The sequence below is a fragment of the Trematomus bernacchii genome, unplaced genomic scaffold, assembly GCF_902827165.1.
Source record: "Trematomus bernacchii unplaced genomic scaffold, fTreBer1.1, whole genome shotgun sequence".
Classification (NCBI taxonomy): domain Eukaryota; kingdom Metazoa; phylum Chordata; class Actinopteri; order Perciformes; family Nototheniidae; genus Trematomus; species Trematomus bernacchii.
Genome location: NW_022988043.1, coordinates 24,093,696 through 24,115,854, shown reverse-complemented (window position 1 = coordinate 24,115,854; position 22,159 = coordinate 24,093,696). Strand labels below are relative to the sequence as shown.

The window sequence follows — 22,159 nt, the reverse complement described above, 5'->3', positions numbered from 1 at the left end:
GTTAAGGTACATTTCTTTCAAATGAGGCCTGACATGACAGGTCTCCAATAACCTTTGAAATAAAGTAATATGGTTAAAGTATATTGGCAGACCCGGTTAAAGGAAGCTGGCCCATTCCATCTTTAAGAGGTCAGATCACACAAGGAACAAAAAGCAAAAAGCAAACGGAACTTTCATATTCTTAGGGAAGTGTAAAACATATTTTCTGATCAGTGCAGATAGCTGCCTAAGAAGAGAAAACAAGGTTGCCAAGAATGGAAATATAATACAAAATATATTTGTGTGAAAACACCATTCTGACCAGACACACAGCCCAACGGGGTATTTTTTAAAGTCTGTCTCCCTTTTAAAAAAAAAGAAAACGTTTCTTTGGGGCATTATTAATGATAAATCTCCCCGGGACACTTATTGGAAAAGAAAGGATTTCGAAGGTGATCTTTAGATGAAAAGGTATTCTTTTGGATGTCACATTTGAACCAAATCACGAATGTGTAGATTTACAGATTTAAAACTATAATTTGTACATTTGTGTAATCATGAGATAGTCAGGGGGCATGTTCAGGGGGATTTCAATCAGAGAAATAGGGGGCAAATTCAATCGTGGGACAGAACATACTTAAAAAACTTAAATTAAAAACATATTAATAACAAAAAATACATTTCGGTGAGGAATATTAGGAATGCGGCTGTAATACGGGATGTAGACACAATTAGTTTGATTTCTCTTTTTATATCTGTCACTGAATTGGATCAAGCATGAATGGGGACATGGCAGTTTGGCCTACTGGTGCCAAAATCAAAGTAGTTATTTTGATTATCCATGGTATTTAAATTTTTTTTTTTTTTTATAGTAGAGGGGGATTAAACATGTAAAGGAAGCTATTAGAAATAAGCATTAGCCCTTTAAAATGCAAAATATATCATATAATGTAATGGAGGCTTAAATGCCCCCGAATGCTAGGAATGACCCAGATGCCATTTCTCTTGAGGCCATGTGACTCAGGGCACCCCTGAATAATGGCAGTTTAAATGCAGGTGAATGAAGCCCAATCGTTTGCACAAAGGTCATCGGCCCAGTATGCAGAATATTTTGTAAAAACTAAACTAAAACCAAACTTCTGTAGAACATTAAAACCTCTGGTATGTCAGTAAATAATCATCAGAAGTATCCTGATTTTGTAAAACGAATGCCTGTCCATTATAAACCCGGCTCGATCCGCTCTGAATAAGAGGGAAAGATTGTAGAACTGTATTTTAGGATTCACGACAAGAACAAGAACAACACACAACTTGTTTCACTGAAGTTAAAAGCATCATTTTATTTCTAAATACGCTACAAGTCAAATGGCAAAACAGGAAAATCTCTTTCACTTCTTTTTTGTACATTTTTAACCCCTGAGCACCACAATCCAGCATTCCCATAATGCACTGGATTTATCCAAGATGAACTAAAGGGAAATAAAAGAAACATTTAAAGCTTCATACACAGCTAATAAAGCGATTAGTGTCTACAAACTACCAGCATAGCATAATACAAAGTAAACAACATGTTATTTGATTACATAAGTCAATTCTTTTTTTTCTGCATGCAGAGCTGTCACTTTGTCTTTGCTTGTCTGCTCTGCCTTTGGTTATGACCTAAAAATCATGTTAACGTGGTCACAATTTGAAAAACTCTTTGGTGAGAAGAATGCAGTATCTGATGTGTTCAGTGGCATCGTTCAGCAGTATGTACAGCGGGTGTGGACAGGGCTGACCTATGAGGAGCACCTGGATCATGGAAGTAGAAAATGTACACTGTGAGCCCCGATCCAGAGGCAACATGTGCACCACCATCTTGGACAGCCATCTCCTGGACAATTAAGTTCGTTCTTTGTTTTGAGGGAATGGAGACAAAGGCGTTGCACTTAGTTACCTTTAAGGTTACATGTCTGTATTGACTTAAATGGAAGATGTTACTTCACCTTAAAAGTCTCCAAGAAGAACACCACCCAATGTAGTTCCAATTTACAGAACCTCTGACTGACTGATCCAGGAACGTGGTGCACGTATGCAATCATAATCTCAAATGGTAATAAGGTGAATGGACCTAAGACTATTCTCCCTAATCTTAACAGAGGGAGAAGCAGCTACTATTTTATTTTATCTTTCTATTAAAATGCTGTCATCGGCTCAAATTCTTGGTGTCTGTGCAGTGGTTGGGTGTATCACAGGTAAAGAAGAGTCAGAGTTCATGGTGCAGCAGATGGAACCATCAACCTCCAGAACCCTGCATACCTGCAAATAAAAATAACTTCTCCCACTTTGCGACTCTATAGAGTGGTGCAGGATGAGTCCTATAACCGGGACATTAGTTAGCATTTTTCCAATGCCAATTCTCTGAAGTCTTTTTAACTGAGACTACTAAAAGTCATCAATCTTAACATTAGCCGCCTTTAGCTTAGCGGTGGTGACGAAAAGTCCTGCAATTGTGATGTCTTGCTATCACATTTATGCTTCAAAAAACTAAAAAGGGGTTTTAATATGTGTAGTTTATCCTGCTGAACAAAATGTGTAAAGGTGTGTTTGCCACACATCTTATTTTCTGGAACCAAATCCAATAGAAATATCCCATTGCTTTTTTGTCGAGCGAACCCTTGCGATGCTAACTACCGGATTGGCCAACACAAATACATCATCAATGCACCACTCTACTGCAGTACTGAGGTCCATTTATACTGATCTGCTATCAGTGTTTCAGTGTTCAGGGATGCAACACAAAGTGTGTAAGGAAGGGATTCTTTCTCTGAACTTTGTCTACCTGCACATTTGTCTGATTGCTAGAGAACACATTTCAAGTAAACATGAGAATTATAAAGCACAACCACCATCTTATTGGCTGAGGATTGTCCTCTGCTGCACGATTGTGTTTGTACAAATTCAACATCACCATCTATACATACAGTCACATAATATATTATTAGCTTTATCACCAGTACTCAGCCTAGAGTGTTACACTGTCATCATAAGCTAGTCAAAGCATTTTAAATCAGGAACTGTGAACAATCTGCATGAAGTCAGACCAGGAGATCAGGTGAGGAAGACAGCGACTCAAAAGGGATCAACCTCTGGGGAACATGAATCTGCTTAGTACGATATTGTGAACCTGCCTGTTGATACGTTTTGTGAAGTTCAAAATGTCGGCTGGTGGTGTTGCTAGAGTAAAGGTGGGGGTGGGGGTGGGGGTTGGGTCGAGAGGAAATTCACAGCAAATGTAATCGAAACGTAATTTAAGTCGTCTAAATTTGCAAAATGATCGAATGTATTGGCCCACCTTTGTTTTTGTTTTTTAAATAAACATTTAATAAGGATCCTTACATTTGCTTCACAGAATAGTAAGCCACACATGAAGTGAACTGGACATTACAAAATGGTCAATGCTTTCTGCTGGACAAGCTTCATTTCCAAATGTCCTCAAACATATTTTTGATATTTCTTGTTATTTTTCAGCCAATATGATATTTTGGGCTATGAGCTTATATCAGCTGATACATATTCCTATCATTGTCTGACTTCAGTGTAATGGTACACTCTCAGAGTCCTTTACTTGCTTTTCAACTGCACCTTACAGTCTTTCTGGAAATCAGAGCGTCTGACACCAATCTGAGCCATTCATTGTTCAAGCTGCTGTCCTCCTCCCGCTGTATGTTCATGTTCTCATGCAGATGGGATTCATTTGACAAGCGTCCCTACTGTGTTCCACAAAAGGCTGTTTTGTTGCGCCGGCACAACACCCAACGTAAAAAGCACTTAGAACATGTTGCTTAACTAATCTATTGATTTGTCTTTGACTGAAAAGCATTTTGTGTTCACACAAATACATGGATATGAAACACCATGAATACACCGGCAATAAAGAGTGTGGACATGCTTGTTGGCACAGTCTATAACAAATGAGGTAGATGTGTGTCAATAAAATATTCCCTTCTTTGGTATAATCATACAAAATATGAAAAAAAAGAAAAATCCAGTGATCTGTTGAAGTAAAACATTGGTTTTCAGGTGGCTGTACAATAAAAAATAAATGAAATTTATGAGGTATATCTTGTATTCATACTTTACTATGACTATGTACAGGGAGATTGGTGAGGTATCTGCATTCCAGAAAACTCTTCAAAAGGGTTTGCAACAAAGTGGTGGAGCTGAATGCAACGTTTGCAGCATTGAATATAAAACATAATAAATAAAATCTGCAATTAAATGCTTTAACAGACTTAATAAAAACCCATATGTTCAAACTAGTTCCCATTTCCCTTCATAATAAAGAAAATATTTGATATCTTATCGAAAGCTGAGAAAGAAAGAGAGAACTTAAAGAGGGAAGAGCTTTCTGATGTTAAACAAGTGCATTGCTAAAAAACGAAACCTAGGTTCTGTTCACAATATAAAACGTGTGAGTGATAACAGTTTCCTGCAGACGACACGTCTTTGTGCGCCTCCTTTATTTCCGATCGCTTGCTGCCTCGGGCTGAAGCGCTCTGCTCCTTTTCTCAAAAGAATTCAATGCCATACAAGCACTCTCTTGATTCATCTCTTCCCAAGGCTATGTCAGCTTTGTGCTTATTATGCATCTTATATGTTAACAAACACCACTGATATATTCTACATGCTAGTGGTCCTGGCTCTCCTCATTGTGCGCTGCAGAAGATTTCTTCAAAGAACAAATGCAGTCTCATGTGCCGCAGCTCTACCGACTCAGCCTCAGCACATTTCTGTAAGTATTTCTGACCACAACCATAACAGTGGGCCAATGATGTCGATCGCAACATTTGCTCTAATGAATGAGGAAACCATTGCACCGGAACAATGTCTGCCATCACATCAATTCAATCTGTCTCTGTCCACTCTGCAAGCGAGAGGACAGTTTTTAAAGAAGTACTTCTCTTGTCATTAAGCGAAGGAAAGATTCTCTGTGATCTTGACTAACTATCTTGTTTTAATACTAATTTAATATTGTGCGATCTTTAAGAGCAAAGAATGCATTCGACAAGTTTTGTGATCAGGCATTTCTTGAGTCAAAAATCAAGTTTGTGATAAGAGCAAAAAAAAACATAGGGGGATAAAGAATAAACTAATGTTGTCAGCAGCCTCCTAAATGAAGAAGACTCCTGCTGAGGTCCTTCTACAGAATGCAGCTGTTTGTTACATGTTCACCATGTCTGTCACAACACTCTGACAAAACTGAAATGTTGACTTTATCTAAATGTACTATGACTACAGATTTCACATAACTGTATTTGTTTACTTGAAAGTAATAATATGAAGTTACAAAATATTAGGTTCAACTTATTATTATTGGTTTCAAATAACCTAATGAAATAATGTGAAATTTGTTCACAAAATACATTTAATTGAAAGTCTGAAAGTCAACGTTTCAGTTTTTGAAGTGCAGCAGATGAGAAAGTGTGTGGCTGGGAGCAGACTATTTCACGGGAAGGATTCTCTCTTTATCTCAGCTAGCTGTCATCATTTCTGACAACAGCTAACATATAAAGGCTAATAACTGTGAGCCAAATGCATAATAAACTCTTCCTTAATGTGGTTGATGTCCCAGAATGCAATCTACAATACAATATGTAGGGACAAGAGCACCGTTAAAAAAGAGATGCATGGAAAACTGATGCGGGTCCATTATAACATTATATTAAAGTAATCAAAAATAAGAAGTTAATATTTATAAAGCCTTAGCAGAGTCTACAAAATATGTGTTTGTGAACTCATATAAATGTTACGTTTTTGAATGCTGGCTATCCCAATTGGTAGGTTCTTATAATGTGTACATCCTGGTCTGGAAAACTAACGGTTGGTGGTGCAAGTATTACATCTTTGGTGAAATCTTTGGTGAAATTGTCCAATTTATATTGTCCAATGTTGTTTTGAGCTGATACAAAAAACGTAATGTCAACAAGTTTCACATAACTGTATCAGTTAACCCTAACCCTAACCCTAACCCTAACCCTTAACCCTAACCGTTGAAAGCAATAATATTACGTTGAACCTATTTCTGATTTGCAATATTATTGCTTTCAACTAAACTAATACAGTTATGTGAAATCTTTTGGCATAAAACATTTAAATAAAGTGAATATTTACACAGTTTTTTCAGGGTAGCAAACAACTGCTCTAGTCACTTTAATATGAATTTACTTGCTGTGCACAACAAAAACCCAATAAAAAAACCTATTTTGTAGAGGGACCCTGCATCAAAATGTAGTTGTAATCCTTTTTTTGGGGATATATTACGATTACATGTTAATATTTGATACAGTTTGATACTGTTGGAGGAGCTATGTGTTAACTGTGACCTTATGTTCCCATTAGCCTGCTGGCTAACAAACTAGCTAACGTGTTTCTGATTGTCTGCTGACTGTTTAGGAGAAGAGACTGCTGGATGCACACATACATAACTCTGTGTAACCTTTTTGTTGGTGGAGACATCTTTAACCAAAGTTAGACCATATGAATTATTGTAGACAGCCTTTCCACCCATTACATGAAGATGTCCTCTGTGGACGTGCTTGTGTTCTCGCTATAATCTTTGATAACTGGAGCTTATGCTCACTGAAAACGCTGGACGTGCTTACCAATATGGATTTGTTTTTCTTCTTTGGTATCAGCTGTTAGTAGTGAGCTTCATAAAGCGAACATCATTTCCTGCTGAAGGTCAGCTGTTCATGTTATGATTGAAATGTTGCACAATAGGGACTCTTCGTTTGGCTTCACCCAGGTTTCACCTGAAGCTGAAGGGCGACCATGCTTTTGAAGTGTTCAAGACAATGGTTACACACAAAGGTCCTCAAACACACCGCTAATTCAGAGCAGGAAGAGGGGGAAACGGGGGGCTGGAAGATTTCTTGCATGTAAAAATGTTGACTACTCTTCAATCTGACCTAGAAGGATTGTGATGAAGAGAAAGCCTCCCTCAAACTGAGTGAAGGTGGCTTTCTCTGATGTGTCTCTGACTGCTTGGTGTCTTTCAGAAGATTTCCTCCCTGGTAAGTCTGGAGAGGAGGTGAAGAGGGACAGGAAACTCAGGGGGAGGAGTTTCTGTGTCCGTGGAGCGAGGAAGAGGATGAGGATGAGGAGGAGGAGGAGCGGGAGGGCTGGAACTGAGAGGGACTGCTCTTTCCCTGAGTCTGACAGCTGCTGTGTCTCCCACGCTGTCCCGTCATCGCTGCGATGGCCGACTGCCGGGCAAACAGAACGCCTGAGGAGCAGAGAGCACGTCAACAACTGACACCAGACCTGCCAGGGTGCAGGTAGCTTTATTCAACTCTGTTTAACTTTATTTAACCCTGATTGACTTTTGTGTGAATGGCCAGTTGTGGAGGAAGTATTGCTTCTTTACTTACAATACTCCAGTAAAATTCCTGATTGTAAATGTTAATTGAATAGCAGTACTCAGTTTGGTACTTTGTTCACAGTGTTATTGTATTATAGAATATTATTCATCTGTTTATACACCAATACATTTTATATTGTTTTATTGTTATCATTTGTCAATGATGAGACAATGATGGTAACTTTGGAAAATACTGTGTAGATAGAGTAAGTAGTATTGCATCATATAATGGGCTATCTACAGTAGCTAGTTACTATGAGGGATAAATAACTGTAAGAGAGGAAAAAGTACAATATTTGCCTCCAAAATGTAGTAAGGTAGGAGAATATTTAGCATCAAATTGAAATACTAAAGCAAGTACAAGTATGTCAAAATAGTAATTAAAGTACAATACTTATTGTTGTATGCTGTGCAGAGACAACATTCAAATTACATAAAATTAGCTTTACCTAACATGACTATGTAGGTGAATTTGTTCGAAATTAGGGAAACTGAATAATTCTAAAAAAAAACACAACTATAAACTAATTTGGTTAAATGTTAAAATTAAAACTACGTGTCTCAGGCTACAGTTTATATATATATATATATATATATATATATATATATACATACATACATAATAATAATAAGAAAATACATAAAATCAATGATTAGCTCAAACATGTGCACACACACACACACACACACACACACACACACACACACACACACACACACACACACACACACACACACACACACACACACACACACACACACACACACACACACACACACACACACACACACACACACACACACACCACACACACACACACACACACACACACACACACACACACAGGTAGGAACATAAGACAATAAGCCCCATCGACCTGAACTCCACAGGCCCAATTTTGAGATATTTAACTTTTTTAACTCTATTGGACTGCCACTTCATTACGATGGATTTTATAGCAAAGACATCAAATTGCGTAGAGGACTAAGCACCAGGGTGCTGCTATAACTTATTGAATTTCCTGCCTGCAATTACATCAGCAAACGGCCCCTCTATTTACCTGTGTAGACAACTCCATTTATTTCTATTGACATGTTGATGCTGCTAATGCCGTTGGTAGACAGGTTCAATGCGGTCTCTTGTCTATCATCTGTCAAGAGAGGAGCAGAGAACGAGAGAGAGAAAAACTCAATATGAGCATTTAGAAAAGGAACAGAAGAAGCAAGAGGAGCGCTCGCTGGAGTATTGGTGATAACTCAGAGAGTGACAGGATAAGGAGAGCTTTATTAAAGAGTTCTTGGGAGAAAGACCTGTCAAAAGATGTTACAGCCATTTGTACATGTCACTTATAGATGAGTCCTATTACAGCACACAGTGTGAAAACTTCTGAATAAATGTGACTGTTTCTGAAATAACAAAGGTCTTAAGCAAGGCTGCTGTGATATCAAACCATCTGTAAACACACATTTATCTGTCTAAGTGCAACTGGGTGGAGACAAATAATAGTGTTTGGATGTAATCTTTAAATGACAGTGTTTATATGTGAGGGCCAGAGCCAGACGACCAGCGTGGGAATTAACCTGGGAAAGATTCTCACTCATTTTTCCATCACGTATCAAGTGCAAAGCCCGCTATTATGACTAATACGAGAGAGGCAGTGATGCAGACAGAAATGATATCACACTTGAGCAGATAGGCTGCTTATTCTTCCTTTAGCCTCTATCATTAAGTCATATGTGACTTATGGCTTGTCAGGAGCCGCGCTGGCTGCAGCATTTTTACTCATGACACGCTGCCTTCTGCCTGTGGTCAACAAGAACTATTTCTTCATCACATCTATGGGGCTGAGCTTTAAATTACACATGTTATATGATGAACTATGTGCACATTAGTGGTCCACAGCTGGATCCCTCTGGCACGCCATTAGCTGTTTTGGAAACCGCCCACAGGGGCAGACTGTCATTTAGGTCTGATAGGAGGCAGCTCACCACCTCAGCATTAAAACACCTGATGTTAAAGGATGCATTCAAATCAGGATTACACTTGTTGAATGGTTCAGAAAATACAAAATGGGTATATCATAAACATGTAACAATTAATAGTAAAAAGACAACTTTAAAGGTGCCCTATTCTGCTTTTTGGGGTTTTGTATATGTAAATGGTCGGCTAAGGCTAAAATCCCTGTGTTCCCTCCAAAGGGAAACTGTAGTCTACCATACTGAGCTGTAACCTGAACATTTCTTAAGCCTCCGATATAATGTCTGCCAGCCATTTTACACTTCATTGTGGAAGCCATGCAGACAATTTCAATATAATTACTAATAATGATAAGGTGCAGAGGTCATGGCCCTGTAATATTTCATGTGAATTTGTTTGTTTTATACCAAAAATGTTCACTTCAAAATTAAATGTAAAAATAATTGCAGTCGTAATTTCAAGAGGACATATTCTGCTCATTTTCAGGTTCATATTTGTATTTTGTGTCTCTACTGCAGTGGCGAGCCGTCAGGGCCCTCTAGGGGCCTAAGATATTCTAAAGAATAATATTTGAAAACATAAACAAAAAGGATCTAGGTATAAAAGTCACGGCTCGCCACTGCTCTACTGGGATATGTGTCCATGCTTAAATGTTCAAAAAGCTCTTTATTTGTCTCATACTGCCTGTGCTGCAGGAAAGGGAAAACCCCAAAAAGCATGAATTGGCCTCTTTTAACATATGACTCAGCTTTTCAAAAACCCTATCTACATCAATGATAAAAAATGAATTATTGCAAAGGATGATCACACGCACCTCTGTTGTTGAGTTTGATGTTGAGGGGCAGCTGGGAGGCCATGGCCAGCAGGTTCTGCTGCAGAGCGTGCTGCACAATCCTCTGCTGCTCCTCCATCATCATCATATTCTTCTTCTCCGGCGGCTCCCCCCCCTCCAGCTTCTCTCGGAGCTGCTCCAGAGCCGCCGCCTGGACGGCCGCGGCTGCCTGAGCCTGGGCCGCCATGACTGCTGCGTGGTGGCTGCTGTGAGACATGGGGAGACCCCCCCGGCCGGGCAGGCAGCCGGCCATCATGGGCTCCTCTGGAGAGAAGAAGAACAAGAAGGTTATATCTTATAGTCTGCAGGCCTGTGCATGTCACAAGTACTGTCGGTGATATTCAAGATCTTATTATAATGCACCTGGGAGTATGTAATTATGTTTTTATTTTATAATTAATTAACCTCGTAATGTGTGGCACAACCATTTCCTAGGTTTCAGATTTCTGGTAAGATTCTTGTAAAGGTTCATTTACTTTAAAATTGATATTGCTGGGCGTTCCAATCCATTAGTATTCAAATCAACGTTGTATTATTTATCATTTGACGCCCAGAATTCTTGCAGATTTTTTAACAACATGCCAATGTTTTTGTATATATATGTTTTGTTCCCTGTGGTGACAAAAAACTGCTCCCAGGCTCTGAAACATGGCAGCCCTTTTGCTTTGACACCTCTCCATACAAATTGTGCATAATGTCTATTTGGGCCGTAATGTGTCTTTGGGTTCTATTTGCACTGTATATATTTCCATCTTATGATGTTAAAAAAATCATTTTAAACTTTACGATTGAATTGTTCTTGGTGATTTAACATTTAGTCAGATCGTAGATGCCCCTGCAGGTTTTCTGTTTAAGCTAGAGTGCTTTGTGTTGGTCATGCTGGCTGGGGAACATAAAGCCCCCCCACATGCTGCAGAAGGTGAGAAGAAGAACAACCCATCAGGAACACATGATGCTTGCAGATGCATCCTATGTAATATGTGAACCCCAGCATAACTACACTGATATCACTAAAAGAACTGTCTGATGTCTCCATGGCACGCTACGCTGATTACTCAGAGGCTGTTTTCCTCGCGGAGCTGTAATCAAAGCGCTCCTGTGCTCTTCGTGGGGCATTAGTGTGTCTTGGAAAACGCTGATATGAGGAAGTCCTGCAAGATGTTTCCTCTTTGGGGGAAATTGTGACACATATTCCTGACATGTGAACACACTGAATTCTTCTTATGTAGCCGGGGAATCATGCAACTCTTTCTCAAATAGATGTTGTGATCCCTAAAACTCATCATGTGAAAGCTTTTCTTGGACAAAGTGTTCATACGGAGGAAATGAAACATCCTTCGGGGTGACAGAAATAAATATGTATTTGGGTGTCCTGCTGATTGCATCATGCCTAGATTATTTTTATCATTATTATTTCATCACACCAACTTCATGCTTTTGTGCCAGATTTCGGTTTGTAAAAAGTACACTGCACAATGTCTGCTGAAGGGTTGGTTTGCACATAATGTTTTAAGTATCCAGCTATTAACATATGTTATCTAATAATGCCATGGTACATTCCGTTTAATGCATATTTACACATTATTATCCCCTTACTATGTCAACATGTCATCGGTATAACTCTGCGTTACAATATTTATTTTTAATAGACCTGCCTTTTTTATGGTTAAGATACTTTTAATTAAATGTATCACTTCTTGCATTCACTTCTTGAATCATTAACTAATGATTCAAATGAAAAGCCCACCAGGAAAATAAGCCCCCTTAGCAATATGACCATAAATGCAAAATATTTGCACAGGAAGTTTGGTTTGGTAGAGACAGTGATGAACTCTCCTAAGGTAGAACCAGCTGCAGTACATACAGAGATACTCCTTCTGGAGGAAACACAGGCCTTTGCAGACCATTTACATGCACTAAAACCTATAGGACACACTACAGGAAAGGGGAAACCCCAAAGAGCTTAAAAGGACCTCTTTAAAGAATGAGTGTGGAAACAGTATACTGTAAACAACCAGTCAACATGGAGGAAGTGTTGAGTTTGCTTCTCTTTTTTTTTAAACGTTCAATATTTGATTGTTTCATGATTTTAAATCTTGTGTGGTACCTTTCTTGATCACAGGCACCTGGGAGAGATGGCCAGAGTTGTGCATGGGCATGGAGAGGTGGGACATGTGCATCTTTGGTGAGGACAGGAGGGTGGGGGTGCCCACAGGAGAGTAGTTGAAGAGGGCCGAGCCGTAGCTCTGCCGCCGGCCCTCCCTCCGGTTGCTGTCGATGGCTGCCTGGAGCTCACCGGGGGAGCTGAGCCCCCGCTTCTCACATTCATACGGGTAGAGGTACTTCATATACCTGCAGGGAAGGAGAAAGGGCAATGATTTACTCTGTCACATGTTGTCAATCACTCTTTCATCAATCCATACGTGCAGGGTCGGAGAGACATTGAAAACACCGTCCCACAATGAAACCATGACACTTCAAACAGTTGAATCGTTTACAGGGTTTACCTGAAAATGCTTTCATTTAATTTTGTCACTTTGTTTTTTTATAAATAAAAAATAATAAATAAATCACCCAATGCCATCTCCCTTTAATCACAGAGGGGTTAACATGCATTTTAGTAACAGCCCGCTTTCTCCATTTATCAGATGACTTAAAACGTCATGTCAATTTGAAAATGTTTCCCTTCCTAATCCCAGCGAGTTTCCACCCAACATGTTCACACCTAACTGGGTTGATCAGCAGCTTTTTACCACTAAAGACTGCAGACAGGAGTAGAGAGGGAGGATGAAAGAAGGAAGCACTTTACAGAGCAATTTGTCCTCCAATTTAAAATGACCAACAGTTCAAATCAGTTACCCATCATGCCAAATAAAGTGTGATTAGTGATGTCATGTATTCTTCATCTTAAGTAACCAGCACCCAAACAACTGAAACGTTGACCTCAATGAAATGTATCATATCAACAAATGTCCTATTACTGTATTAGTTAGTTGAAAGCAATAATATACATTTACAATTTTAACAATAATACCTTAAATAATAATTTGATATATGTTTACTAAATTGTTGCTCTTTCCACCTCATATATCTCTCAGCTCACTGTGTGTAACTATGCCTCCTAAAACCAAGACAGAGACCAGATTCATAAAATAGACCCTCCAGAAAAACGCGATTATGCGATCGCATAATTTACCGCATAATCAGCAAAATGGCGCAGATTTTTAAAAGGGCGCATATTTATTAAAAGGTCGCATAATCCCCGCATTTTTCCACACAAAGTTGAGGGAAAAAAAAGTTAACGTGAAGTAGTGATGTCATCAGCTCGCGCAGGTAAACAACACCGTAGAGTGAATGTGTGGAACTCACACGAGAGAGAAAACAACAAGATCAGCGCCCTATAGATTATTATATACTATTATACTATTATTATTATATCCTATTATACTATTATACGGCTCTGACCAAGATGAACAAATCGAATCCATCTAATTTGCCTACGAACATTTCTGCTAAAGACCGGGCAAAGCAGTACCCCGATGTCTTGCACGAAAGTGGGGGGAAACTATTCTGCACCCCGTGCAACTGTGTGTTGGAGCATAAGAAAAAAACGACGGTGACGACCCACTTTGATTCATTCAAACATTCTAAAATGCTTTCTGCTGCTGCGGACAAGAAAGCCAAACAACTCACGTTCACCGAGGCATCAACCTCCAAAACCCTTTCGAGGGCTACAAAAACGAGGTGAGTAGCCTACAAGATTGAAGCTGGTCAGATAACGAACGAGTAAATGAAAACAGAATGAGGCGGAGAAGAGTGTGTGTGTGTGTGTGTGTGTGTGTGTGTGTGTGAGAGAGTGATTAAAATAGCCCATATATAAATACATAAATAACACTTTGTGATGTAGCTTGCTTCTAGTATGCTTGTTTATCATAGGAACTCTTTAAAAGGGCTCACTTTCATTCAGTAGTAGCCTAGTAACAGGGTGTGGGAGAAGAATCACCTTTTTTCCGCCTCCCGCATATTTCGCATATTTAGCATATTTCCGCATATTTCGCAACTTCACCGCATAAAATCACATGAAAACCCCGCATGTTTAATCGCATAATCAAGGATTTTAGCCCGCATAATCAAGGATTTTAGCCCGCGTTTTTCTGGAGGGTCTAATAAAAGCATCCTGCACCGAGGACGATGCGTGCTCAGGCAAAAACCCTACATCTTTACCTTATGTAATTATAGCAATTATCTAGCGTTTAAATAATTGTAAGTGACAACTGCTCACGGGGTCTACAGAGTTGATTCTGTCCTGGTAGGCATACCAAAAAAGGTGCAACGTTTATAAACCTCCTGAGGGTAGTGCAATAAATGCAATACAATTCAGGGTTATTTCTTTTCTACTAGAAAGGTATCAAATATTTCATTAAATACTTTTTTTTTTTTAAATAACACTTTCCTTTGATGATTGTGTGGTGAAGAATAAAGTGCAAACGCAGTGTGATCTAACAACACTGAGGCTCCAGATTAAAGGCCGAGCCCTCTAAAGACTGTAATTAGCATGAATCACAGCGAGGTAGAGACCACACATGCACTCTGCTGCAGGAAGTGAACATGACTGTGCCTTTCACCTGTCTGGGCACGTATAATCAAATAAGCCTTTGATAGGCATTTCAAGAACAAATAAATAGTCATATTTTCAGATGAATTAAAACAACAGAGCACTGACCGGAACATCATCATTAAAGGGGTCGTATCCTGCTCATGTTCAGGTTCATATCAGTATGTAGTGTCTCTACTGGGACATGTCTCCATGCTTTAATGTCCAAAAAGCTCTTTATTTGTCTCATACTGCCTGTTAGCTGGCCGTGTGATTGGTCAACAGCTTAGAGATTTCCCGCCCCTTAGCCTATCACGAACAATGTGATGGCAATAGAAGCACAAGTGTTACATAGTGATGTCATTATGTTCAGGAGAGAAACAAAGGAGTTGGAGGGAGAGTTGGTGTTCATACTCACTGTGTTCTCAGAGTGAAAGCTGCACTGGTAATGGAGGTAGGGAGGTTAAGGCCTTTGGTGATCTCACGCCATATTTTCTTATTGATGACTTCCACTAAGCCGCCTTTTTCTGTGACGAGCTTGTAGAGCATGTAGAGATCCAACACCTGCTTGGCCATGATAGGAATCCGATTCACTGGAGTCCCTGCAGAAAGCAAACACAATATCCACAATCAATTCCATTAACTTTGGTTCCTCCCATCAATAGGCTTATGCACCTTCTTATAAGGCCAATTTATCTCGAGCCAGTCACATTTCTGACAGCTCTGTTAACACCAAGAAATATAACTTTCACAAAAAGTTTATAATATCTTATATATGCATCCACTGGAAAGGCTTTATCGATTATACATGCTTCATTTCAACGACAGGCAGGAATGATCTCTTGAGGAAACGTTGAACATGTGCAGCTATAACCTCATTTAATGATGCAAGGCAACAATCTTAAAAGGGACAAAAGCTCCCAATGCTCACAGTAAATATACTGTATTTATATATAACAGACTACATATCAAACATTAAATAAAGGGCCACAAATAAACAAGGTTAAAGGAATAACAACAGCACCACAGATGAATGAGTCTGTTAAAGCCTGTTTAAAACTCACAAAAACAATCTGTAGAAAACGGAAGGTAATCTTCTATTAATGACGGCCAACCTGTCCCCTTATTAGCAGACAAAAGAGGCGCAGACAATAATTAGTATTTGCAATTTAATGTGAGGCAATAAAGAGCGAACGGCCGGCTCTTTGTGAACATTCCAAAGTGGTTGACCCTGAGATAATTAACCTGCATTTTGCTGATAGAGTTCCATTGTGCCCATCGGATTTACCATAATAGCAATCAATAGCGGCAGAAATATAGTGCAAACAACAGCAGTGGGGCCTTTACAGTGAGGGGGGAGGACAGCTCTGAAGTATCGTCTAAGGTGGTAAAACCACATCAATTAAGGCCAGTAATTACGGCTTCGTTTCGCGGTGCTGGCATTTGAACGAATGAGACACTATTAAAACAAAAGATTGATGTTCCCCTTCTCTCACGAGACAATACCGGCAGTAAATCTGAAGCTGCACTGCCTCCACATCGCTCTTTGGAGAGGACAGTGCCGGAGAGGCTTGATTCAGACAAAAAGTGATTTCAGCAGGTTACAGTATGGATGATCCTTCATAACAGGCGTATGAGTTTGTCTGAAAAAAGGAAACAGTACTCAAACGGACAAATCCAATCTTCATGATCAAAAATCGCTATTAAAAAAGAGGAAGGCACATGTTGATAAAATAGCAAATAAATGCACATCCAAGGGTAAAATATATAAAAATATGTAGCAGCATTATAAAAGTAATTGAGGCAGCAGCTAGTTAACAATAATGTGTTTCCTTTACCAGAAACGCGCTTCACTTTCAAAAACTATACAAATATAAAAACACAAATGAGGCAAAACACATGCAAAAGAAGAAATATCTAACCAAAATTGAAATCAAATGTGGAGCGTTTACTAAAAGCAGAGCATAAACAAAACGCTGCAAGTAAAAAAACCATCATAACTGTTAGTGATTTCTCAGTATATTTGAAATGACTATGTAAGCTACGTTAGCTAGCTAGCTTAACCCTTAGATGCACGAGGGACTGGACCCTACACTCTTCCATAAGTGGCTCAAAAAGGACCCGTATTAGAATAATATGTGTTTTTATGCCATTTTTGTCATTTTGGTTAAGAAAAATCACTTGTATAATATTTAGTATTATATTTTGGTTCACACTAGAAATATTTTATATTACATTTTTCACTATTTATAATTTTAGACATTTTTTTTACATTTTGAAAAAAAAACGAAATTCCATAGAAAACGTATGCGGGTCATTTTTGACCCACTTATGGAAGCTTGGGGTAGTAATACAAAAACTACAATTTCTTAAAATGTAAATTTAAAATGTGAATGGCATGATATCCAAAACATGTTTTTTGAGGAATAGCTGGAATGTGAAATGATAAAAAAATGTAATTACAAAGATACTCTAAGAAAACCACCTCACCGGGTCCAAAAAGACCCACTTATGCATCTAAGGGTTAAAGCAGATCTGCAATAATATCGGAAGGAATCATGTGATCACATTGTTAAAGTAAGACAATAAAACTGACATTTTAAGTTAGTCTCAAGTGACAGTTGACAGTAACAACACAATTGTAGTTCTCATAGGGTCTGTATGAAGTGTGATAATTGTCAGGGAGAATTGACAGTCAAATGACACGATACAAAACCAAAAGCAGCAGTATATCGTCCGCTCCACCGCCCTCCTACAGCTTTATCTTTATTACCGCTGATTATAATGTGCATCCATGCTTATCTATAAAACTATTATTTTGTTGAAGACACAATAGCCAACCAAACAACGATTGAGGTAATAAATAAAAGCTCAGCCTTTGTCTGACAGAATGTGAGGAGAGACAAGCCTCTTAAAACAAGATTGATGTGCTTTCAATACCCAGGGTGATGTATTTGTCTCTCTGATTCCCTGAAAGAGATATAAGGAATAAAAGAGTGAGGATGGAGGCCTTTTGTCAGCACAAACTATCTCATCAGGTCATGTATCATTATTACAATGAGCAATGGTGGACAAGGTGGGAGAAATCCACTTTAAGAGTCTAACAGTGGTCTTCAGTTAATCCCTCAGCTGCAGAGACAGAGGAGTTTGTAATTGGAACAATGTGGAGCATCAGGGCTCTAGTAGTGCAGTAATCATCTTTATGCTTGGCTTCATCGCTGATGCGCTCACTTTGCACCCCGAGCCGATAATGGGATGAGAATTTCTCCTCCTCATTGACTTTGCTCTTTTAACCCATGAAATGAACGATTAATGCAGCGTCACAGGGGAAACCAACTGTTTATCTAGCTCTGCTCAACCGCCGAAATGAAGACGAGGAGGAGGGGGAGCACACAACCTGTCACACATCGCCATTTTTCAACACATTTCATACAAAAATCCAAGCAATAATAGACGTGAGTGTTGTCTGTGTGTCAGAGAAGGGTACCTCGTATGAAGTCAAACAGATTGTGGTAAAGCAGCTATATTTACCATATTACCCAGCATGCTAACATTTGTCAATCAGCATAAACACTAACAAGGTAAAGCTGAGACTGATGTTTGCAGCTAAATGGTAATAAAGCTAATTCAATTTTCCACTTGAATAAACTACATTAAGGATATTTAACACAATTGTTCTTATAGTGCTCATACATATTGAGATGAACTGAAGGACAATAGTGACTGTAATGCTTGTAAGCCGTTTTGTCCAATACAACTATTTGCTTTAAGGTTAAACTGAGCAGAACAATAATAAGATTTTAATTAGTATAATATAATGTTGAACTGTAGTTGACTATAAAGACTAAAACTACCATAAATACAGTCACGTGAAATCCATCCATCCATCTTCTCCCGCTTATCCGTGGTCGGGTCACGGAGGTATCAGTTCCAGCAGAGAGCCCCAAACGTTCCTTTCCCTGGCCACATCAACCAGCTCTGACTGGGGGATCCCAAGGCGCTCCCAGGCCAGCGAAGAGATATAATCCCTCCACCTGGTTCTAGGTCTACCCCTTGGTCTCCTCCCAGCTGGACGTGCCTGGAACACCTCCCTAGGGAGGCGCCCAGGTGGTATCCTTACTAGGTGCCCAAACCACCTCAACTGGCTCCTTTCTACGCGAAGGAGGAGCGGTTCAACTCCGAGTCCCTCCCGGATGACTGAACTTCTCACCTTATCCCTAAGGGAGACGCCAGCCACCCTGCGGAGAAAACCCATCTGGGCCGCTTGTATCCGCGATCTCGTTCTTTCGGTCATGAGTCACGTGAAATGTGTTGACATAATACATTTCATTCAAATCAATGTTTCAGTTTTTTCAGTGTGGCAAATAATAGAACAGCTTGTACAGGCTGGTTATTTCATGAAATACCTCCCTTCATTGTCATGGATTCAACCTCGAGTCCTTCAAGAGAAAAGAGCTAACTGCTAGCTTGTCAGAAAAGATGCTTCTTTAGCCTTCTGTTTGTGTGATTCAGAGTCAATGGTGTCTGAACAACAAGTGCTTTCAGGATCTTATGTATCTGTTTAAGAGGATTACCAATATGAAAGCAAAACAACAACTTGGTCAAACTGTCTGGCTCGAGGAATTAAGCAGCGTAACTTAGAGAGTATTATCACCGGTGTCAAACTGTGTGGGAAATAGCATATTTTGTCAATCATTTACTTAAATAAACAGTTATTATGACAGAACATGAGCACAGGCCTTAGCTTAGAAAAACTGAAACGTTGACTTTAATTAAATGTATCATGTCAACAAATTCCACATATCTGTATTAGGTTAGTTGAAAGCAATAATATTAAGTTGAACCTAATACTCTATTTAAACTTGATATTATTGCTTTCAACTAACCTAATACAGATATGTGAAATCTGTTGACATAATACATTCAATTAAAGTCAACGGTTCAGTTTTTTCAGTGTGCCCACTCTGAGAAGACTGCACTAAAACATCAAATGAAGAAAGGCGACTCAAAGGTGAGGCTGGAGCAAAGTAAGGAGGAATATTTAGTGTCACAGCGATCGAACACTTAGCCATTTTTTACAGTAACTCTCAAGTAGCCTTTTCTTTTCCACATAGTATTCTTAAGCAATTAGGTGGGGGACAAAAGTTGACTTATTTGAGAAAAGTGCTGATGCTAGTCTTCAGAGATAATAATCAATTAATACCCACAGCCCAGGGCAACAGTAAATCACCGTGGGTATTTATCAACACACAAAGGAGGCCCTCACAGCCATTGTCTGCTCCTCTCTGTGAGGATCCCATGTCTCTGCTTCACACTGAGCCACCACCACCACAAATGTGTTCTGAACATCTGCTGCATGATTCAAGCCATAAAGGTCCCTCCGACAAGAGAAAATATAAGGGAAATACTGCGCTATCACAGAGGGAATGAAACAGAAAGTTAGACACTTCTCTGGCAGCTTTATTTTTATAGATATGATACCACTTCATCTTTATCCCAAACTCATTGGCTTCCTTTTCATACAAGGCAACAGGAGTCCAGATCAAGCATCCATACATGACTGAATACATGTAACTGATAGTGATAACACTGAATTGAAATAATGACTTTGATAGAGAAACTCAATTGATGTCAAAAGTCAGAGCTAATATCAGGACTAGTGCAGTGATGATGTATCTCTGGCTGAAGGGCAAAGTATGTGAACACAACTACACTGAAAAAACTGAAACATTGACTTTAATGAAATGTATTATGTCGACAAATTTCACATAACTGTATTAGGTTAGTTGAAAGCAACAATATGAAGTTTAAATAGAAAATATTAGGTCCAACTTAATATTATTGATTTCAACAGTTATGTGAAATCTGTTGACATCGGACATTTCATTAAAGTCAACGTTTCAGTTTTTCAGTGTACAGTAAGAAACAACGTTGAAGCAAGAAGTGCTAAACCGGATATGTATATGTATATCGTTCATTACTTAATCCCTTCATAGTTCAAACATTAGCAGCACAAACAGCTCCTTCAGTAACTGGATACTGCAGCCTGTCAGCAGACTCCGGTGTGTTAGGTTAGAGAACACGGCACGCGTTAGTCTGAAAACTCTTTATAATAGGTCTGACCATCGTTGGTATACAAGAGAAATAGTGGTGAAAAGATGACGAGAACATTAGGAGGACCGGCGTGTGCTAGACAGACAATCATTTACTCACCATTGACTCTGTTTCGGTTTGTAAAATCAATTAACAAACAAACAATATTAAAATCCATGTGAACATTTGACTGCAGCCTATGTGCGAGGACTTAATGGCTGAATACAATTAAAGGCAGAAAATGAATCAATGAAGAGCAGTCTGCCATGTTTTCTTTTAAGGTGTAATAGATGTGCACCAGCATCTTCAGCCCCTCTATAGTCAAACTGAAGGGGTGCTCTCCTGAGCCAGGACGGCAGTGTGTTTCTAAAGTGCCAGTGTGTGGGGTTACGTCCATTTAACAGCAGACATTCAATATCATATACATAATGATGCTTTATAGGGTGTAATCACCTGAACCCTGGAATGGACACACTTAACGTGACACAATGTTCAGTTGTCGCGGAAACAACCGATCCTGAATGACACACTGCATTATTAAACATTATAAAACGTATGCAATAACTTGCCCAAGTGCTTATATGCTTTTAACGTTACGCTTATTACTATAGAAATGAACAAATGAAGTTTCACAGTGTTGAGTAATGTGGCGTTTCTTAAACTTTTTTCAACAATGGCGATATGCACAGTAGATGTGAAGTGCATTCATTGCATACAATTTAATTTATTACAAATATTTTCAAACTAATACTACTAATTAGTGTTCGTGTGGGTTATCTGGTGGACAGGGGGTGTTCTCAAAAATCTATCAAAAGGTATGTATGGCAACTGTGATGAATGTAGTTCATGTAATCTCAGCAGGACCTCACACTGGATAATGCTGATGTTTGAATTGTTGCAACTATGATTAAATGATTTTGGTCAGAAGTGCTCTGCTTGCAGTCGGAGCAGTTCTTAGCAATCTCTGTTTGAGCGGGCTCTGCTTACACCAGGTGTGAACAGTGTGCATGGAGCTCCAAAGCCCTACAGCTGATGCTCCTCACTGGGCTGCCTGCTTCCTAGTGGTGAAGATGTGTGTCATTCAGTAAAGAGAGTTAGGGACATTCACTGTGATATGATTTCAAACAGAGAGTAACCTGAAAATGTCACCAGTGTAACCTGAAATCTCCATATTTCAGAGGTTGTAAAACAGCATTTTCTCACATTTTTCCATTAAACATAAATCAAATATCAAAAAAGTTGACGAGTTGTTTTCTGTTGATCAATTAATTGATCCTTTGA

The 22,159-nt window shown here is 39.1% G+C and overlaps 1 protein-coding gene across 1 annotated transcript in view; it reads right to left on the bottom strand.

Annotated features, from left to right (window-relative positions):
- Positions 1-1,309: 1,309 nt before the first annotated feature.
- Positions 1,310-22,159, bottom strand: part of arid3c (AT rich interactive domain 3C (BRIGHT-like)) — a 72,782-nt gene continuing 51,932 nt past the window's right edge. The window contains exons 4-8 of the mRNA XM_034118558.1: positions 15,204-15,387; positions 12,299-12,543; positions 10,174-10,455; positions 8,443-8,532; positions 1,310-7,246 (exon numbers count right to left, since the gene is read on the bottom strand). Of these exons, the coding sequence (XP_033974449.1) occupies positions 7,071-7,246; positions 8,443-8,532; positions 10,174-10,455; positions 12,299-12,543; positions 15,204-15,387 (977 nt within the window). The 3' untranslated portion in view covers positions 1,310-7,070. The remainder of the gene's footprint in view (positions 7,247-8,442; positions 8,533-10,173; positions 10,456-12,298; positions 12,544-15,203; positions 15,388-22,159) is intronic.